This window comes from Mytilinidion resinicola (assembly GCF_010093595.1).
Source record: "Mytilinidion resinicola strain CBS 304.34 unplaced genomic scaffold BDZ99scaffold_1, whole genome shotgun sequence".
NCBI classification, from domain to species: domain Eukaryota; kingdom Fungi; phylum Ascomycota; class Dothideomycetes; order Mytilinidiales; family Mytilinidiaceae; genus Mytilinidion; species Mytilinidion resinicola.
In genome coordinates, this window is record NW_022985437.1 from 2295612 (window position 1) to 2314478 (window position 18867).

The 18867-nt window shown below is 52.5% G+C and overlaps 6 protein-coding genes across 6 annotated transcripts; 5 read left to right on the forward strand and 1 right to left on the reverse strand.

The window, feature by feature from the left end:
- The first annotated feature begins 15 nt into the window (after positions 1-15).
- BDZ99DRAFT_565320 (uncharacterized protein) lies at positions 16-1189 on the forward strand. The gene has a single exon (XM_033727463.1). It carries the CDS (start codon positions 296-298, stop codon positions 1037-1039), a length of 744 nt encoding a protein of 247 aa, XP_033584563.1. The 5' UTR covers positions 16-295; the 3' UTR covers positions 1040-1189.
- BDZ99DRAFT_457325 (AP-1 complex subunit gamma-1) lies at positions 1130-4271 on the reverse strand. Its single transcript, XM_033718655.1, has 7 exons — positions 4127-4271; positions 3943-4066; positions 3702-3890; positions 3132-3642; positions 2600-3064; positions 1404-2534; positions 1130-1354 (listed from the first exon to the last, which is right to left on the reverse strand). Exons 1-7 carry the CDS (start codon positions 4134-4136, stop codon positions 1256-1258), a joined length of 2529 nt encoding a protein of 842 aa, XP_033584564.1. The 5' UTR covers positions 4137-4271; the 3' UTR covers positions 1130-1255.
- A 208-nt stretch (positions 4272-4479) lies between these two features.
- Positions 4480-6897, forward strand: BDZ99DRAFT_405347 (uncharacterized protein). The gene is made up of 7 exons (XM_033716426.1): positions 4480-4907; positions 4960-5409; positions 5462-5551; positions 5604-6178; positions 6241-6545; positions 6595-6636; positions 6685-6897. The coding sequence occupies exons 1-7, from the start codon at positions 4744-4746 to the stop codon at positions 6709-6711; spliced, it is 1653 nt and encodes a 550-aa protein (XP_033584565.1). The 5' UTR covers positions 4480-4743; the 3' UTR covers positions 6712-6897.
- A 318-nt stretch (positions 6898-7215) lies between these two features.
- BDZ99DRAFT_493382 (uncharacterized protein) lies at positions 7216-10125 on the forward strand. The gene is made up of 3 exons (XM_033723229.1): positions 7216-7348; positions 7426-8015; positions 8085-10125. The coding sequence occupies exons 2-3, from the start codon at positions 7478-7480 to the stop codon at positions 9686-9688; spliced, it is 2142 nt and encodes a 713-aa protein (XP_033584566.1). The 5' UTR covers positions 7216-7348; positions 7426-7477; the 3' UTR covers positions 9689-10125.
- A 1767-nt stretch (positions 10126-11892) lies between these two features.
- Positions 11893-15003, forward strand: BDZ99DRAFT_505238 (beta-glucosidase). The gene is made up of 5 exons (XM_033724091.1): positions 11893-12035; positions 12210-12403; positions 12453-12645; positions 12697-13230; positions 13287-15003. Exons 1-5 carry the CDS (start codon positions 11970-11972, stop codon positions 14922-14924), a joined length of 2625 nt encoding a protein of 874 aa, XP_033584567.1. The 5' UTR covers positions 11893-11969; the 3' UTR covers positions 14925-15003.
- Positions 15004-15715: 712 nt separating this feature from the next.
- On the forward strand, positions 15716-18345 carry BDZ99DRAFT_513837 (uncharacterized protein; the record flags this gene model as incomplete). Its single annotated transcript, XM_033724755.1, has 4 exons — positions 15716-15829; positions 15881-17014; positions 17067-18214; positions 18273-18345. 4 exons carry the CDS (start codon positions 15716-15718, stop codon positions 18343-18345), a joined length of 2469 nt encoding a protein of 822 aa, XP_033584568.1.
- Between the last annotated feature and the right edge of the window lie 522 nt (positions 18346-18867).

Consider the following 18867-nt stretch of genomic DNA (forward strand, 5'->3'; position numbering starts at 1 on the left):
ACTTCAGCTCTACTAATCTCACTCAACCCAACCTGACAATGATATCAAGCCCGCAAAGAAGAACTTTCAAGGGAAGCCAGCAAAGCCGAACAACCTAAAGGGCCAAGTACACACGTAGAGTTCCGGTAAATCTACACCACCTTCCAGGAGCAATTCTCGTATCCCGCACCTTAAACCGGCCACTTTCCCTACTCCCCCCCCCTCCGCAAACGCCCTCAGAAACTTCCGCGCCTATTCGCATCTCAAAGAAGAAACACACCCATTTCCCCCAAAAAACTTCCGGCGCCAAACCACCATGAATGCCCAACCCCCGAAACCCAGCATCCTCTGCTTCCACGGCTCCGGCTCCAACGCCATGATCTTCAACGTGCAGCTCGCGCGCCTCGCGCGCCTCCTCCGGCCAACCTTCGACCTCGTCATCCTCGACGCGCCCTTCGTCGGCGCGCCCGGCCCGGGCGTCCTGCCGTTTTTCGAGGATTGCGGGCCGTACGCGTACTGGACGCACCCGGCGCGCAACGGGACCACCGGCGCCGACAGGGGCACCGGCATCGAGAGCGTTATGTTGCCGGAGGTTGTCGATGTGATTACGAAGGCAGTGAGGGAGGTGGAGGCGAATGGGGGAGAGGTGGTGGGGGCGTGTGGGTTCAGTCAGGGGAGTCGGGTTGTGGCGGGGTTGTTGAAAGCACAGGAGGAGGTGGAGAGGAGGGGTGGAGATGGGCCAGGGGGGTTGAGGACGAGGTTGAGGTTTGGGGTTAGCTTTATGGGGTCCTATCCCCCGCCGCTGCTACCGGCTGAGCTGCAGAGGAAGAGTGGGGATGCGGATGCGGTGGGGGAAGAGAGGATCAAGACGCCGACGCTGCATGTAGCGGGTGCGAACGATAAGTGGAATTTTGCTGGGGAAAAGATGGTCAATGAATGCTTTGATACAAGCACGGCGAAGAGCGTGATTGTTCAGACCGAACATCATATGCCTATCAGTGTAGAGGAGAATGAGATGGTTAAGGAGGAGATTATGAAACTATGGAAGGGAAGTAAATAGGAGGTTATCAGCAGTTTGTTGCACATTAGTACTAGAGGGCTGTTCGAGGGGCGTTATCACGAGTTCACGTAGAGATCGACACTGTCTCATGAAGCACATGGAACCGCCAATGCATATGTATGACTTATCGCTATCACTTCTATGCTTCTGCAGACCGTATACATTGTCTCTTCCTCATACACCAATCAATGGCTAACAAGGACGACCCTCCGTCTCTCAAGCCGGTTCTGACCAGTCCACTTGTTCATGGACAGTACCAGCGCTACTACTCGAATAACTTATCTTCAGCCGTAATCTAAGCCTTGCAGGTGGTGTCTGGAATCTTGGTTAGCAACATTTAGTACGCTGAATGTGATGAACTTACCCCATTGACGGCCGTTACCCTCATCTGCTGGGTTGCTTCTTGTCCACCATCTAACTCAGCTTGACTAATGGGCTGTAGTTGCAGCTTCTGGCTCTTTGGTACTGCCGCCTGAAGGGACACACCGCCAAGACGATCGAATGCGCCCGTGTTTCGGAAACGGGCCAAAACTTGCACAGCAGTGGCGGTGCGTTGAAGTTGGAAGGTAATTTGGAGATCGTTTTTGTTGTAGGCAGCATGAGCTGGTGGTCCCGAAACTGGTGGAGGCGAGGCTTGTGGTGGAGGTGAGGACATCCCACCAAAAAGGTCGACATTCGATGGTGGTGGCTGTTTCACCGTGGGTTGAGGTGTGTTCGTAGAAGGCGTGTCGAAGAGGTCCAGTATTGAGTTGACGTTGGACCTCGGCGGCGGTGACGTCGTTTGTCCTACAGGTGACGAGAGTGAGGAGCCACCAAGAATATCCGCGAGAAGGTCTGCGTTATTCTGAGAACCGTTCGTTGGGCCGTTGAGCTCTGATGGCATATCAGACCCACCCATAAGATCGAGAAGCATGTCTTCGCCAGTGATCTGGGAAGACTTCTTCTTGGTGACCTTTGAATGACGTTTCTTCGTAGCTTCACCGAGTACTCGCTGTTCTTCGCGTATCTCTGGAGCGGGCATTTTCTCTAGCACGCCCCTCCTAACCTGGTCATAGCCAAATAAGTTGACGTACTCCACTGACCGTTGCTGAATCTCAACGTCAAGATTGGTTTGGTTTCGTAAGAGCATTCGCCTTAGTCTCTCGATTTGGGCAGCATCATTCATACGAGTGGTAAGCTTCATTGCCGCCGTGATGATGTACTCGGTAACAATCTGGCCCGCGTAGCTGCTGTTGAGAATGGTCTCGAACAAGTCAACAAGATCATGCTCTTTGACCTCTTTGACGAGTTCTTCCTCCTCATATTGCCCCCCTCTGAGTAGCGCATCACCATACTCTCCGATCACCCATGAGCCAGCGAGAGTAAGGCCATCCTGAGTAATGTCGTCTTTGAGCGCTGCATATAGCTTTTGCACCGAGTACGTTTGCAATTCAGGGGTCGTTGCAATGAGTCTGACAAAGGATGAAAGTATTTGCTCCTTGACGTAGTTGCCAGCCTAGAGGACGCTATCAGTACAGGCCCAGATAACTGATATTGGGAAAGAGCTGATAAACGACATACCAGTTTTAAAACCCGTAGCATCGTGTCAACGTGCCATCTCTTGTTTGGCGCAAATCGATCCGCCGCAATGCCAATCTGGGAAGTCATTATAGGCTTGAACTCATTATCTGCGACTTCAAGGAAAGCAAGCAATTCTCTGATTAGCACCCGTACGTTACTCTCGTTGATCAATGTGAAGCTCAAATCGAGAGCTCTCCTTCGAATACTAATGTCGGGGTCTCGTAGACAGTCCAGAATGGTATTCCGATGTCTCTGGACCGCATTGGGTTCCACAGCTACGACCTTTATGAGAGTGTTCAAAGCAACGTAGCGAATGTTGTTATCCCGATTAGAAAGGAATTTTCCGAGAATGTTGACGCCTAGCACCCGGAGGCCTGAATCGGCTTCGATGTCGAGAATAGTCAGGACTGCTTCGTATAGAATCGAGTTGCCGACGTTCTTCGATGCTTCGGTGTTTGTCGCAACCTAGTAGAGTCAGCTGATATTCCTATTTTAGTTCTTTCAAATTTGGTGTTGAAATTCTTCAACCTACCTGTGCAAGAATATCGTTGATCTGTTCACTTGTTTGGGTGTCACCTCGGCCTAGTACACGCAACAGCTGAAGGATCTTGACTTGGAGAAAGGGGTCCGTGATTCCGGTAACATCGTGTTCTGGAGCATATCCCGAGCTGGACAGTTGCTTCAGTAGCTTGACCAAGCTTGGCACCAGCGGCCGAAATTTATCCACTACATCATTCTCTCCGTCCTCGAGCTCGTCGGCCTCACACATGCTCGTAACCAGTGTCAAACCACATAGCAGCACGCCATGGTTTCGATCTTGAAGCAACAGTTTCGACTTTTCCAGAAAGTGTTCTTGGAGATCTGGGACTTTGCGACATATCCGCATCGCACAGAGGGCAGCCTTCCGGCGTATGTATGGATTGGCACTTGATATTATCGTCTCGACTTCCGGGAAAAGATCTCGGGACATTTCGACAGAGGCGATATTTGCAAGAGTGCACAGGGCGAGACCAACGATATACTGGTTCGGGTGGTTGAGATCACTAGTGAACCGTATCATTAGCACAAGTGCCCAGTCCGATCATAACGCAATTGGTCTTACTTTTTCAGAGAGTTTGTGACCAATGTAAGGACTTCTTGGTTCTCGTCGAGAAGCAACATGGTCCCCAAATATCCCAATCGCTTGTCCGCAAAGCGCGGGGATGCCAGCAGCTTTAGACATTCTATTTGTCCAAAGTGTGTTCGCTCTCCCAAAGTGAACAGGTAGAGGAGCTTTGCGACATTGTTTCTCCTGCTGTTTTCTCAGCGACTGCATGCAAGTACGCCCAGTACCATATACGCACCGAACATTATGGTCGCCGCTCTCTTCCCTGAAGCTTGCTCGGATCGCAGCACTCTCCTTCTGCACGACGGCGCGCTCGTCCGCAATCGTCTTTGCCGCGCGCACATTCCGGATGAACTGCTTTACTAGTACATGTCAGTATCGCGGTGCGAACAGCTTCCGACGAAGGGATGCCTGGAGCGTACGGGAACTCATTGTGGTGGCCTCATAGACCCCGCCTTGGGCGGCGGAAGGGGTGTGATGGAGTCTGTGGTTTGGAAGGGAGGCTAAGCGTATAGAGAGTAGTGAGCAGAGCAGCCGTGTGAGGAGAACGTCTTCATAGTATTTCTGCTCCCCTGTCTGCAATACTTCAGAGCGTGCACGACGGTGAGAGACAACCTTGGCTACGTCGCATTGGGTAAGCGCGCTTAGAGATCACAGATCAGATAAGATCATGCGTGTCCAGATATACGTTGGAATGTGCTCAAAGTTACGCATGGTCTCTCGTGATGTCAGCTCAACATCCCGAGGTTTCTCGACGCTTTGTGTTTGCGCCGGACAACACTCTTCTCCGGAATACGAGGAGCCTCATTGATTCTACAGGTCTCCTCGATCGCCACCCAAGGATCTATGTTGCTGAGCCATCGCTTTCAACCTTGGTCTAAAGTCAAACAGTATATCCTCCGGAACACCGCCACATCTGACACCACGCCGTCCTGACACGGTGTTGATCTTCGGGTGAGATCACACTTCAAGGATTATTTAACCCCCCACACCTTCCCTCTTACTGGCCTCACTCTCTAAGAATGCTGTCGCCAGCAACATGAACGAATCCAGCTCAATTGACCCGCGAAACCTGGACGGCCATCTGGAGGTCGTCCAGCCCCGCGCAAGGAAGCCAGGAAATCCTCAGATACTCCGCGCGCAGTTTGACGATGGGGGTTTGAGACCAAATGGCCCTTTGCAGTCGGGCTCCAACGTGTCGAGGTAGATGGTCCTCAAAATCATGCTTCAAATGCCCAACGCTAATAGAAGGCAGTCGGGGTTCGACACCGGTACCCCCAGATGCCCCACCTTCCGTTCATGCGACCTCTTCTGCGCGCAAGCAAATTCGGGCTGAGCAGAAGCAGCGACTCTTCCCTACAGTAGAATATGCTGCACGAGTCTCCCATTTCGATCCGAAGAGCGATTATCGGGACTTCAGGGGATTCTTTGTGCTCTTTTGGATAGGCTTAGCGATTATGGTCATAAGTACGATGCTTCGAAACTTGAAAGAGACTGGTTACCCGCTATCCATAAGGCAATGGGGTCTGTTCGCCGAGAATTTTTGGGAGCTAGGACTCAGTGATGGCGCAATGGTCGGCAGCACGGCTTTGATCTTACCCATGCACAAAATGTACAGTCGGAACGACGGGATCTTGCGGTGGACCAAACTCGGTATGGCTATCCAGAGCATATTCCAGATATTTTGGCTAGCTTTTTGGGTAGAGTAAGTTAGCGCGAACCTGGTGTAGGAATGTAATTGCTAATGTATTGCAAAGTTGGCCGTTTATACGGAACTGGACATGGACAGCTCAGGTGTTCTTTACTTTGCATCTTCTCGCAATCTTCATGAAGATGCATTCATACGCGTATGGAGCTCATGTGCTCTGACAGTCCATATGTATGCTAAGCTTGAAGCAGTTTCTATAACGGACATCTCAGCGAGACGCGACGCCGTCTAAACGACTTAGATAACCCGGACTCTGCCTCGAAAGCAGCTGCATACAAATATCCACGTCCGAAAGCGCACCTTCAAGACTCTTCGCAGGACGACCATGTTGAAAGAGAGCGGAAAAATGGCGAAAATCTTCTCAAACTTCGTGAGGATCTTGCGTACGAGCTGACGTCTCCTCTCGGTCGGGTAAGCTACCCCCAAAACCTCACATGGGGCAACTACGTGGATTATATCTTTTGTCCGACTTTATGCTACGAGCTCGAGTATCCTAGGACTGCTAACACTCAATGGCTCGAGCTTTTCTACAAGACGCTGGCCGTTTTCGGCTGCATCTTTCTAATGACGATTGCGAGCGAAGAATTCGTCATTCCAGTATTGGATGAGTCTGCCATCAGGTTGCAGAGCTCTCGCAGCATATCTGACTTTGCCTTGATCATGGCGGAGACTACAAGCACACTTCTATTTCCATTCATGGTCATCTTTCTGCTTGTTTTCTTGGTAATTTTTGAGTATATTCTTGGAGCTTTTGCGGAAATAACTAGTGAGTCGATATCTCGGCGTAAAACGATTACCCAAAGCCAAATGCTAAGACGTCTTCTTTAGAATTCGCGGATCGCCAATTCTACGCAGATTGGTGGAACAGCTGCGATTGGCTTGAATTCTCACGCGAGTGGAATATCCCAGTTCACCATTTTTTCCGACGTCATGTCTATTCGGCCTCCCGTGGCCACCTTTCACGACCGGTTGCGACCGTAATCACCTTCTTCATTAGTGCATTGGCACATGAGCTCGTGATGGGCTGTATCACGAAGAAACTGCGCGGATACGGCTTCTTTGCCATGATGCTACAAATGCCAATTGTCATGGTGCAGCGGTCAAGGTTCGTCAGGGGCCGGACACTTCTCAATGTGAGTCTTGCAGCGTCAAATAGCATCAGTGATGTACTGACAGCTATAGAATGTTCTTTTCTGGTGCTCTATGATCCTAGGGCTGTCTATGGTACGTGGCTCCTTCGATACGTCGATGTATTAAGCTTACCCCGAGTAGATGTGCGCGCTCTACGTCCTCGTATAAACAAGTCCGCGTGCAAAGTATTGAGTTCATGAAGAACATGTATAGAATGATGATAGGCTGTGTATTGGATTGGAGGTTGGGATTGCATTAGGCTCTTGATACCCTTCTTTGCATATTGTGCATTCTTATAGATTATTATACTAGCCTTTCAAATTTTACAAGAAATTTGTACTCCTGCATTTGCTCACATTGCCTCAAAAGCTGAATGTTCCAAACCCATGGCAATTGAGGAGGAAATCATCCAATCTGCTTTGTGATGACTTCAAGAAACAAACTACCAAGACACTCCGGACAGTACCTTAAACATGATTGGCAGAGCCAGCTGTATGCTGTAAATCTGCCTCTCCAATAGTACCCCCTCATGACGTTTGCTCGAGTGATTAGACTAGACCGGCTGCAAGCCTCGCTCTCTTTACCATGTTCTATCGTGAGGCCGTGCGCAGACAGGGATGATCACTATATGACGTGGGGCAAGCAAGCAAGTACCTCGATTGACAGCCTCCCCAAACATGTGAATACATATCACCTACATACAGTGCAGGCACAGCAGGTACGGCCTTAAATGACACAGCACAGCCCTCCCACGACAAGCATATCCTGACCTTCACGCGGCCCTCTTTTGTTTCCCCAGCCTTACGTACGTAGCCTCTCGTGTCTCCAGATCCCGCCCCCGGAAAACTGCGGACGTCCCAGATATTAATAGCACAATCACAGTAGCTTCACATTCCTCAAGTGTTGCGAACAGTCCCAATGACTGCACCTCGAAATGTCGAAACTCCATAGCGCATTAGAAACGCTGCGGCCGAAGGAGTATTCGGATGTTCCTCTTGACGACCTCAAGGGCTTCCTCACGGATGTATTCTCCAAAGCAGAGGTGATAGCCAACTCTGTACCTCCCCTCCCAGGCGGATCCGACTTTCAGTCCTCCCAACGCTCGCGATCCGATGTCAATGGCGCTACTTGCGCCTCCGAAGTCACTGTCTCGCAAGCCAGAGCCCCGCCGCCTGCGCCGGATCAAGCGGAGTTACAAAAGGGATGGGGGAAGCCGCTGAAACTGTCCACAAAGGACACTGCAACTGGCATTGCTGTGTTCAAGATGGCTGGTCATGATCGACACGGTGCCTGGTTTGCGAGGAAGAGCGTGCATGAGGGCCTGGGGTTTGAGAAGTGGAAGCGGGCGATGATGAGCGAATTCCCGGAGAGCTTAGCTGTGCAAGGCGGGCCTGGAGAAGGCAATATAAGAGGCATTGGCGGAGACAAGAGGCTAGAGAGCGAGACTGCGAATGGTGTTGGTAAAATGGAAGGTATGCTCTCCTGCATTCGTTGATCACTGTTACTATCGTGATATCATTCACTGACCGGTCTCAAAATAGTGTATCAGCTTTCTGCACAATTCCCAGGGCCAACAACACCTCGCGAGTTCATTACCCTCCTTCTCACATCCGATAACTGCCTATCCGAGGCTTCGAAGATTGGCGATGTCATACCTCGCCACTATATGGTTGTATCAATACCAGTGAATCATCCGGACGCGCCTCCACGCAATGGGCTGATACGAGGCTACTATGAATCCGTGGAGATGATTAGGGAAATACCGCTGGCGCGCCGAAAACATTCGGCTTCTACCACAGATCTGCTCAAACCCGAGCGAAGTCCTTCAAGAGCGAGGGGTAGCACAATAGGATTTGCAGAGTCTCGTGGACCAAAAGCCAAAGGCGAGCGGATAGACCGACAGGCTGAGGCTAGCGACGACGATCCAGAGACTAATCCGGTAGAGTGGATTATGATAACTCGAAGTGACCCGGGTGGAGGGATCCCACGGTTTATGGTTGAGCGAAATACACCGTCCAGCATTGTCACTGATGCTGGAAAATTCCTTGATTGGGCGTGCAGCAAAGACGAATTCCCAGGTCAGGAGGAGAGAGAAGGCATTGTGGAGGAAGAGTCTACTAGGAAGAGCTTTGAGAGTGTTCGCAAGAGCTTTGATAGCGCGCGCTCGTTCCCAGTCTCACAGGCAAACGGATATCTTGCTGGTGTAGGCACAAGCATTGCAGACCAGGCTATCAAACCTACACACAGGGACCGATCAGAGCACCGGCGGCAAGATGACCCGAATACTGGTGTCATGGCATCAATTGCGAGCACTATGGAGTCCGCATACACCGACTATACCCCTGATGCTGTTCAGCGCGCATTTCGATCTGATTCTGTATCTTCGTCCTCCACCGAAGTATCTTCTCTCGACTCATTTGCTTCCGCCGAGCAATTTAATACAGCAGAGGAGGGTTCTGCGAAAGAGCATCCAGGCAGCTCAGACAGTGGTAAGCCAAACGACACAGATCTACTGCAGCCTGGCTCATCCGCCGATCCAAACGTCCCAACTCCATCAACACTTTCAACGAAATCCCTTCCGTTATCTCGGTCAAACTCTCCCCGACCTGAGCAGACGACCAGAGAGCTTCAGAGAATTGAGCAAAAGCGCAAGGATCTCGAAGCAAAGATAACCGAGGACCGTCAGAAGCAGACGCAACACCGCCGCGACGTATCTGAGAAGGAATTAGAGAAGGTGTCAGAGAGGCATTCACGGGATCGCAAGAAGCAAGAAGATAAATACGCGAGAGAGGTCCGGAAGCTTGAGGAGAAGCGCGAGCGCGAAACGAGGAAGTTGCTTGCCAAACAGCAGAAGGAGGCAGACAAAAATGAACTGCTGAAGATTCAGAAGGAGAGAGATGACTGGAAATCTAAAGCGGAGTTGTCTGATAAGGAGATTGTGCTGCTGCGGGAGCAGATTGGGGATTTGCAGCGTGAGAATACTGCAATAGTTGCTAAGATTGGACGGATGGAAGGGGGTATCGATGTGCTGCGGAAGGTTAAGGAAGATATGGAGGGCGGGAGGACGAGGGCAAGCAGTAGGGCCAGTGCTGGAAGTCGTGGGAGTAAGGAGAGTAAGAGGAATCATCTTGGCGATGCCCATTAGTTTGGCATCGTATGAGGTGGCCTCGGGGGCTATCTGCCAAAACTGGCAATCTACGAATTTTATTGATATACCAGAGGACCGTCAAGCAGTGCTAAGCAAGTGTACACAGGTCTAGAGTGAGTGTGTCTCACGACACATTCGTGGACTGTCATGTTTGATTCGAGGGAGCCTGGTGGATCATGTTAGGTTGGATGTGCCTGCGAGATGCTAGGCACGAAAGGTTTCCTATTTTAGTCCACGTGGTGTATGTCATTATGAAATGGTGGCGCTGGATAATTCACTGTACATATTGCGTCTGCATTTAAGCAATGCGTCTGCCCTTTCCCGTTTTAGGGGTCCACGCAGCGAATATTGGTGTTTGGTGAAACCAACCAATTAGGATAGGTAGGCTCGATTTAGCCTATGTCTCAACGCAATACTACCTTTGTATGTACTTTCGTAACGGAAATCCTAAGCGAGCATATTCTTATGCACGACTTCCGACAACCGTTCCGTTGCGAACGCGGTCAAGGCGTGTCAGGACGCAGAGGGGTGTGCTGGGATGACGGCGTGGGATTTCTATGACCCGTATAGCTGGTGAGTAATTGTCCACGGGTGTTCATTGGTGGAAGTGGGATGCGGCTAGCCACGTGCTGAGAAGGGTGCCGGCGGTGTTTGAGGGGCAAGGCGACGCTGCGGTCTGGTGGGGGAACTTTACGAAGAAGGCGGTGTTTATGCGCTTGCGGACGCATTGACAGAGTAGAGGAGACTGTGTCGTGATTTGAGATGGGAGAGAAACTGCTCACTGAAGGTCTGGGGTGTGCATCACGTGACGAGGGATTATATATCCAACCTCTCGGACACCACCAGACTGCATACCTTTTAATGATTACTTCCTACATACTTAAACAGCGGCTAGCTAACGAGAACTGTCACACGGACATGGCCTTCCGTGCAAGCCACAGTTGCTCTACTAACGCGTATGTAGAAGATTCCGTGAATCCCTCCGGCGTCGGCGTCGGCATCCCCACGGGAGAAAGTCTGTATTCAAGCGGGGAAAGCTGGCATCGCACGCGGCGCATAAAAAAAGTGGCACTTCTAGTTTGAACAAGACGCGGGAGTGGGTGTGTACACGTGTATGCCATTGCTTGGGGTGCTTCAATGCATTTTCAGAGATTGAAGGGGGATAGAAGCTCGTCACATTGGGGTATTTGAAAAGTCGTCGAAGCCCTCCAAGTACTGGCAGACAGTGTACACACGAGGGCTTTTTAAGTGTGCCACTTCTTTTCCGCCCAGCTTGCATCGCTGGAAGGGAAGTCCCGAGGGATGTCTCAGCAGGAGGGTGGAGAAGTGATGTGCAAGCTCCAGGACGGACACTGATGGATCGGCAGGGCATCGTAATTTGGCCTCTGACCTGGTTGTCAGGCTGGCAACCGCAGACTTCGGCGAGAGTACGACACCAGCGTGCTACCAACCCCGCTTCTCGTCCCGTCTGACTTGCATTTGTCGTGAAGTGCGAGAACGCCACGAGCTCATTTTGAGGGGGGGCCGAGGCACTAATGCAGCTCGCTGGGAGGCTGCGGGAGCGGCGTTCCTGGGGAAGCTTGGCACGTGCTTGGGTCGGATCACTTTTCTGTGGGTGAAAGAGGTTGGTTGGGATCTGGATCTGGCATGATGACCGGCATGCAGGGAGGGAGAGGATTAAGGATAGCCACCTGACCTTCCTGACGCGCTCAAGTCCTTGTTATTGAGAGCGGCACGCATAGGTATGGGAAAAGTGGCACTCTTTGTAGAACAAGCTGTCTGGTGTGTGAGGTGCTTCAACGAGTTTCCACATAGCCTAAGGTGAAGAGCTTATATCTCATCCAGATTCCTGGAAATGCATTGAAGCACCTCAAGCACTGGCAGACAGTTGTATGCACACGCGAGAAGAGTACTTGATGAGTGTGCCACTTTTTCACGCCCAGCGTGATCGTGCAGTTCTTGGCACGCCGCGACCGCGATCGAGGGCGGCTCGGGAGACTTGCACACGCGGTGGAAACGATGGGCAACGATGGAAACGTTGCCGTTCTCGGCTGGCGGCGGCCCTGTTGCATGGTGGTCTGTGGCGTCCCGGTGCTTGCAGCAGCTCGGTCGTGAGAGCGTCATGGCTTCCACCTTGCGCCGAGTATTAAATCATCACAGCACCCCTTACATCGCTGTTCGGTCTTACACTCCACCACCACTCTGAGCATTCGTTCAATTCCTCGCCGTCGTTTCCACCTGCCTCTGCTGCTGGGAACCCATTCTTACGCCACTCAAAATGAAGTGGCTATCGGCCGCAATTTGCTTGCAGCTGGCCCATGCGTTGGCTGGAGCACCACCACCTGTAAGTGATCTCGGAATCCGTCAACAACACTGCACCTTAGCACCAGTATTCCTTATACCGCATGAATGAAGTCGCATACAGGTCTCCTGGGCTTCGTCGTGTCCATATTCCCTTTCCTCGACGTAAACATTGCGCTCGTTTCCATTGTTGTTTTGCGCTAACTCGTGTAAACAGTACTCCAATGTCGCGCGGCAGTCACCCAATAACTCCACCCCACCGCCCGATTCGAAGGAGGCATTCTCCCCGCCGAAGTATCCATCGCCATGGATGGATGGCTCGGGCGGTTGGGAACAGGCGTACGCCAAGGCCCAGGCATTCGTCAAGCAATTGACTCTGCTGGAGAAAGTCAATCTCACCACCGGAGTTGGGTGAGTAACTTGCACGGATTCTTGATGACAACATTCTAACAAAAAGCAGTTGGGAAGGAGAAGCTTGTGTTGGTAATGTCGGCGCTATTCCACGCCTCGGTTTCCCGGCTCTCTGCATGCAGGATTCTCCATTGGGAGTCCGTTTCGCTGATTTCGTCTCTGCGTTCCCTGCTGGTGGCACTGTGGCTGCATCATGGGATCGCGGTGTTTGGTATGAGCGTGGTTACCAGATGGGCTCGGAGGTAATACTCACAATCCAACTCTACTGATCTGTTAACTAACTTTATCCGCAGCATCGCGGCAAAGGAGTCGACGTCCAGCTAGGTCCGGTCGTAGGACCCCTAGGCCGTAGCCCCGAAGGCGGACGTAACTGGGAAGGCTTCAGTCCTGACCCAGTCCTATCTGGCATTGCTGTCGCCGAGACCATTCGTGGTATTCAAGATGCGGGTGTCATTGCTTGCACCAAACATTACATCCTGAACGAGCAAGAGCATTTCCGCCAGCCCGCCACAGTGAATGGGACTTTCTTAGAAGCCATCAGCTCCAACGTCGACGACAAGACGCTCCACGAACTCTATCTATGGCCGTTTGCCGATGCAGTACGAGCTGGAACGGGCAGTATCATGTGCTCTTATAACCAAATCAACAACAGTTATGCTTGTCAGAACAGTTATCTCTTAAACCACATTCTCAAAGGGGAGCTTGGCTTCCAGGGCTTTGTAATGAGCGATTGGTCCGCTCAGCATGCTGGTGTCAGCAGTGCTCTTGCTGGTCTGGACATGACCATGCCTGGCGACACTGCTTTTGATACTGGCCTGTCTTTCTGGGCAAGTCTAATTATTTTTTCTAGAACTGTGTTATGTTACATACTAACTTGATTCAGGGCACGAACCTCACCATCTCCCTCCTCAATGGTACTGTTCCGGAATGGAGACTCGATGACATGGCAACTCGAATCATGGCCGCATACTACTTTGTCGGCCGCGACACTGCATCAGTTCCCGTCAACTTCAATTCTTGGTCCCTCGACACATTTGGCTATGAGCATCCTTACGCTTCCGTAGGTTACGGCTTGATCAATCAGCATGTCGATGTTCGAGCCGAGCATGCATTGGCCATCCGGTCTGCAGCTGCTCGTTCTACTGTTCTTCTGAAGAACACTGCAGGAACTCTGCCCCTAGAAGGCACCGAGAAATTCACTGCTGTCTTCGGAGAAGATGCTGGTGATAACGCCTATGGACCAAACGGCTGCCCAGATCACGGTTGCGACAATGGCACTCTCGCTCAAGGCTGGGGCTCCGGGACTGCGAGTTTCCCCTACCTCATCTCTCCTCTCACAGCAATCCAAAACGAACTCCTTCAAAACGGCAAGGTCGTGCAGAGCGTCACGGACAACTGGGCTTACACTCAAGTTCAAGCACTTGCCAGGCAGGCAAGCGTTTCCATCGTGTTTGTCAATGCCGACAGTGGTGAGCAGTACATTGTTGTCGACGGCAATGAGGGTGACCGCAACAACCTCACGCTGTGGGGAGACGGTGACACATTGATAAAAAATGTCACGGCCAACTGCAACAATACGATTGTTGTTATCCACTCTGTTGGACCAGTCTTGGTAGATGCCTGGTACGACAACCCGAACGTCACCGCGATCCTCTGGGCAGGTTTGCCCGGAGAGCAATCTGGAAACTCCATCGCCGATGTTTTGTATGGCCGCGTCAACCCTGGAGGCAAATTGCCATTCACTATGGCTAAGACCAGGAAAGACTTCGGAACGGATCTGATATACACGCCAAACAACGGAGACAACGCGCCGCAGGATGACTTCGTGGAGGGCGTATTCATCGACTATCGTCATCTCGACAAGTATAACATCGCTCCAATCTATGAGTTCGGCTACGGATTGAGCTACACTACATTCAAGTACTCTAGTATCAGCGTTTCGAAGACTTACAGCGGACCTTATACTCCTAACGAAGGCACGACGGCGGCCGCTCCGACGCTCGGGAACTTCAGCACCGATCCAGCAGACTACCAATTCCCATCCAACCTAACGTATGTGACGGCATATCTCTACCCGTACCTCAATTCGACGGATCTCGAGAAGGCCTCTCAAGAGCCTGATTATGGCCAAGACGGTTGGATCCCTGACGGTGCATTGGACGGCTCGCCCCAGCCTCGCATCGCGGCTGGCGGAGGACCGGGTGGCAATCCCCAGCTTTGGGACACGCTCTTTGCCGTCACTGCGACGATTACCAATAATGGCACTGTTGCTGGAGAGGAAGTGGTGCAGCTGTACGTCTCTCTGGGTGCCCCCGACGACCCGAAGGTTGTCCTCCGCAACTTCGAGCGTCTGAGCATCCAACCTGGACAATCAGCCACGTTCACCGCGGACATCACGCGGAGAGACGTGAGCAATTGGGATACGGAGAGCCAGAACTGGGTCATCTCGGAGTATCCGAAGAAGGTGTATGTGGGAAGCTCGTCGCGGAAGCTGCTGCTGAGCAGCGACCTCTCTTTCTGAGGGCTCTCAAAAGTAACGGGCAACGGCGTATTACTCGTCTCTGGCTAGGGACGCGGGGTTATGATAATGAATAGTGTGCTAATGAATAATTTCAAGTGGATGATCCCGTGACCCCGGTGCTTTGTTAATGTCGACCATGGTAGCGCGATAAGGTGACGTACGCTGCTTGCATCCAATTGACCATAACTATGCCACGTAGAAACTTGACATGATTGCCATGAGAAACAGCGTAGCGCCGCAGTGATATTCGAGTGCGGAATCTCCAGGACGCACACAAACCGTATTCACAGCGAGCTTGATGGACGACACACGTGACGGCGCTGTTTGGCGGCGCAAACGCCTTCGAGCTGGAGGCCACGGTGGTGGCAGCGTGATTCGCCGATTGCTCGGAGCCGTGGTTGATACATATTGCTGCCAGAGTCGACGCTGCCTCTGTGGTCGCTGTGTGGCCGTGGGGCACTGGAGACGAGTCTGCGCACTGAAACACAGCCTTTCTCACGACGCGTTGTTTTTCCAGGTTCTTTCTTTACCTGCCTCCGCTCGGCTCATCCCCTCATCTCAACACCACTCCTGCCTGCGCAGCCCGCCCCTCCGCCCGGCATCTCGCACGCCTGCATTGGTATCTGGCCCTCTCGGTGAGTGTCCTGCCCCGTCCAGGCGCCCTCTCTGCCGCACGCAGCCCGCGGCTGCCCGGCCCAGTGCGCGAAAGTTTCGACCCTCCCGCGCGCGCTCGACACCCCCTCCGGCCTTGTAACTAACCTCTTGCAGTTGCACCGCAGCCTACATGCACGATGCCGCCCTCGTCGAACAGAAAGCTGCGCTCCCGTAGGGAGCCTGACCCGCAACCGCCATCCGACGCCGACACGCCCGAGTCGATATCCACCCCCTCCAGGAAGCGCAGACGGGTATGTTTGACTATATAAATGCTGCAGACATACCTCTAACTTGATTGCCAGTTGAACAACGGCGCCGAGCGCACACCCGCGCTGGTTGAAGATGCCCCCCGCGCGCGCGACACCGACTCTCCGCAAAGCGATGATTCGAACAGAACCCTCTCCAACGGACTCGATGCCGACAACCCAATGGACCCGGTGGAGAAGCAGAACACCCTGATTGCCCATCTTGCGGTCCCCAAAGACTATCTGCCGAACGCAGCTGTCCACTACAACAACGACTTACAGGCCCGCCGGAACCCAGGCACGACGCCCGCGTTTGCGAAAATCGCGGCCCGCGACTGGTGCTACTTCGTCAACAAGATGACAATCCTGATCGGAAGGGTAGAGAAAACCCATAACCCGCCTCCTGCGGAGTCGAAGGATGACCCAACGCCGGCGCCTCCCAACGACGGCACCGATATGCCTAACCAATGGCAGATCGACATCGACCTTGGACCAGAGCGCCAGGTTTCCAGAGTACACGCCTCAATCGACTACGAATCGGAGAAGCAGTCTTGGTACATTAATGTGAGCAGTCGGAATGGCCTCAAACTCGACGATAGGATGTTGGGTCGAGGGGAAAAGGCGTTGCTCCACTCGGGCATCTGCATCTCCCTTATGGGCACCCAGATGCTGTTCCTCCTTCCGAACGCCAAAGACGAGTTCCACCCAATGCTCCATCGCCAGGTTCGGTTGGGGCATGAGCACGAAGACTTTGACGGCGGCAGACGTGCTGCTCGTCAACAACAGCCACCTTCCAGCCATCACCCTTCTTCTCCAAAGCGGGAGCCTTTCAATCCCTTCCCGCCAGCTTCTCACCCCCGCAACCAGCAACACTCGTATCACAGCAGTCAGCTGACATCCACTCCTGGTCGTGGTCAACTAAGTACCCCAGTTGCCCCTCGCTCGGGAGGGAAGGAACCACGTAGCCGGCCATCGCCTTCTGCCTATCCGAAAGGCATCATGTTGGATTCTATGGAAGAGATTGATTACAGTCTGGACTCGTCTAAGGATATCAAACCCCCGCACAGCTATGCGCAATTGATTGGACAAGCAATTTTGACCAGCCCGGAGGAAATGCTGACTCTAGCAAACATTTATGCCTTTATTAAGGAGAGATACGCTTTCTTCAGACACAGCACTGGTGGTTGGCAGGTTAGTCAAAGCAGCTGTGCCCTATGTCACTACATACTGACTCACTTCTTAGAACTCCATCCGGCATAATCTATCTTTGGCCAAGTCTTTCGAGAAAGTAGCCCGACGAACCGACGAACCAGGAAAGGGCATGAAGTGGCGCATCGCGGACGAATACCGTGACGACTTTGTCAAGAAGACTCTATTCAGTACCCGCAAGGGCCAAGCCCGTATGGACTCTTCTGGGCCTAACTCTCCTGCGATCAAGGAATCGGGTTCGACGCATGCAACAGAACGCCTGATGGGAGCCATCAACCAGAGTGACGGCATCATCCCATTTCCAAAGCACGAGATCGGCGCTGCTCGCGTGAAGACGCCTCCGAGATCCCAAACTCCACCGCTGGCTTCTTATCCCACCACGAACGACTCATATACCCCTGATCGAGGACCTAATCTACAGACATTCGGCGGAAATCACCCCAATACGTCTAATGGAGCGCATATGCACACCACACCTAATCCCAAGCGTGACTCTCCGGCGCTGGATCAAGATGCTCGAGCAAAGAGTGGAGAGGGAAGCAAGACCGTGAAAAACCCGGCATCTCGCCAAGACGCTTCCAGCAAAACACGGGGCTTGAACGAGGCAGCTGCAAACTCGCCGCCTACTCTCTACTCTGATTCTGTAGCGAATGGCGGTGCGGATCTTGGTCGACCGGGCAATGCTGGCCTTGTCACCCCTTTAGTGGCACGTCATGCACCACGCTTGGCTCCTCCGAGTACCGCTCAAGTCCCTAGCCAGTACATCAACTTCTCGAGTCCAGCCGCTTTCTGGAAATATCTGCCCAGTACGCCCGCTGGAGCCCCTAACATCGATACCAGCCCGATCAAGATGAAGAAGCCTAACGAGGCTGCCGAGGGCGCAGACGAAGAGTCTGCCCAACCGAGCTCGCCTCCCGTGATGTTCGACGATAAGGACAAGAACGATGAAGACGAGGACGACGACAATGAAGGAGACGGTGACGATGGCGAAGAAGACATCGAGATGAACAGCCCGAGTCGGACTTTGTCGAGGCCAGTTAGCCGACGCGACGGAGCTCGAGATCGCATCTCGGAGCCGATTACCGCCGTGCCAAATGGAGTGCGTAACTCGAATGGCATGGTCCGAGGCGCCAGTCTTGCGATTTTGGATGACGATGACACAGAGGGCATCGACCTTACCAAGTGAGTCCGCTTTTCTCCTCTCTTCTACCCAAGTTACGAGAGACCAACAACGGCACAGGGGATTCCAGAAGATCGGCAGCTTCCATCGCAACATGGCGCAGCAGAACCAAGGCGTCATTCGGGCTCCCTGAAGATTGATTACTGTCTTACCATAACTTACGACATTCATTTCTCCGGCCTGTATCCACTCCACTCCGCTCGCTCGAATCTACAACTCACATGCGCGCACTCTACCGCGCAGGGGAAGACCAGGATTGGAATCGGATCGGATCGGGTTAGGATAGACATTCGTGGACCTTTTTGAGTGTCGCTAGATTTTGGAGATAACTAGAAGCTTTAATTGGGGTACGGCATACCAGTAAAACGTCTTCTCATAACTCAACAGACCCTACCCATTACCCGTGTTGAAATGTGTACCATCAGTTCTTCTTTCTCCCCTTCCCCTTCCCCATCTTTTGTTTCACTTCTATTTGCGGTTTTTGGAGTGGTGGTTATCGGGGTCATGCTTCGCCCAGGTACGCTTCGCTCTCACAACTCTACGGGTGGCGGCGTCATGGGTTGCATTTGGAGAAATCAACCTTTTCTTCTTCGCTTTATTCTCTCCTCTTACGTGTGGTGTGTGCATTTTTGGGGTCGGTGGCTTCTTTGCTCTT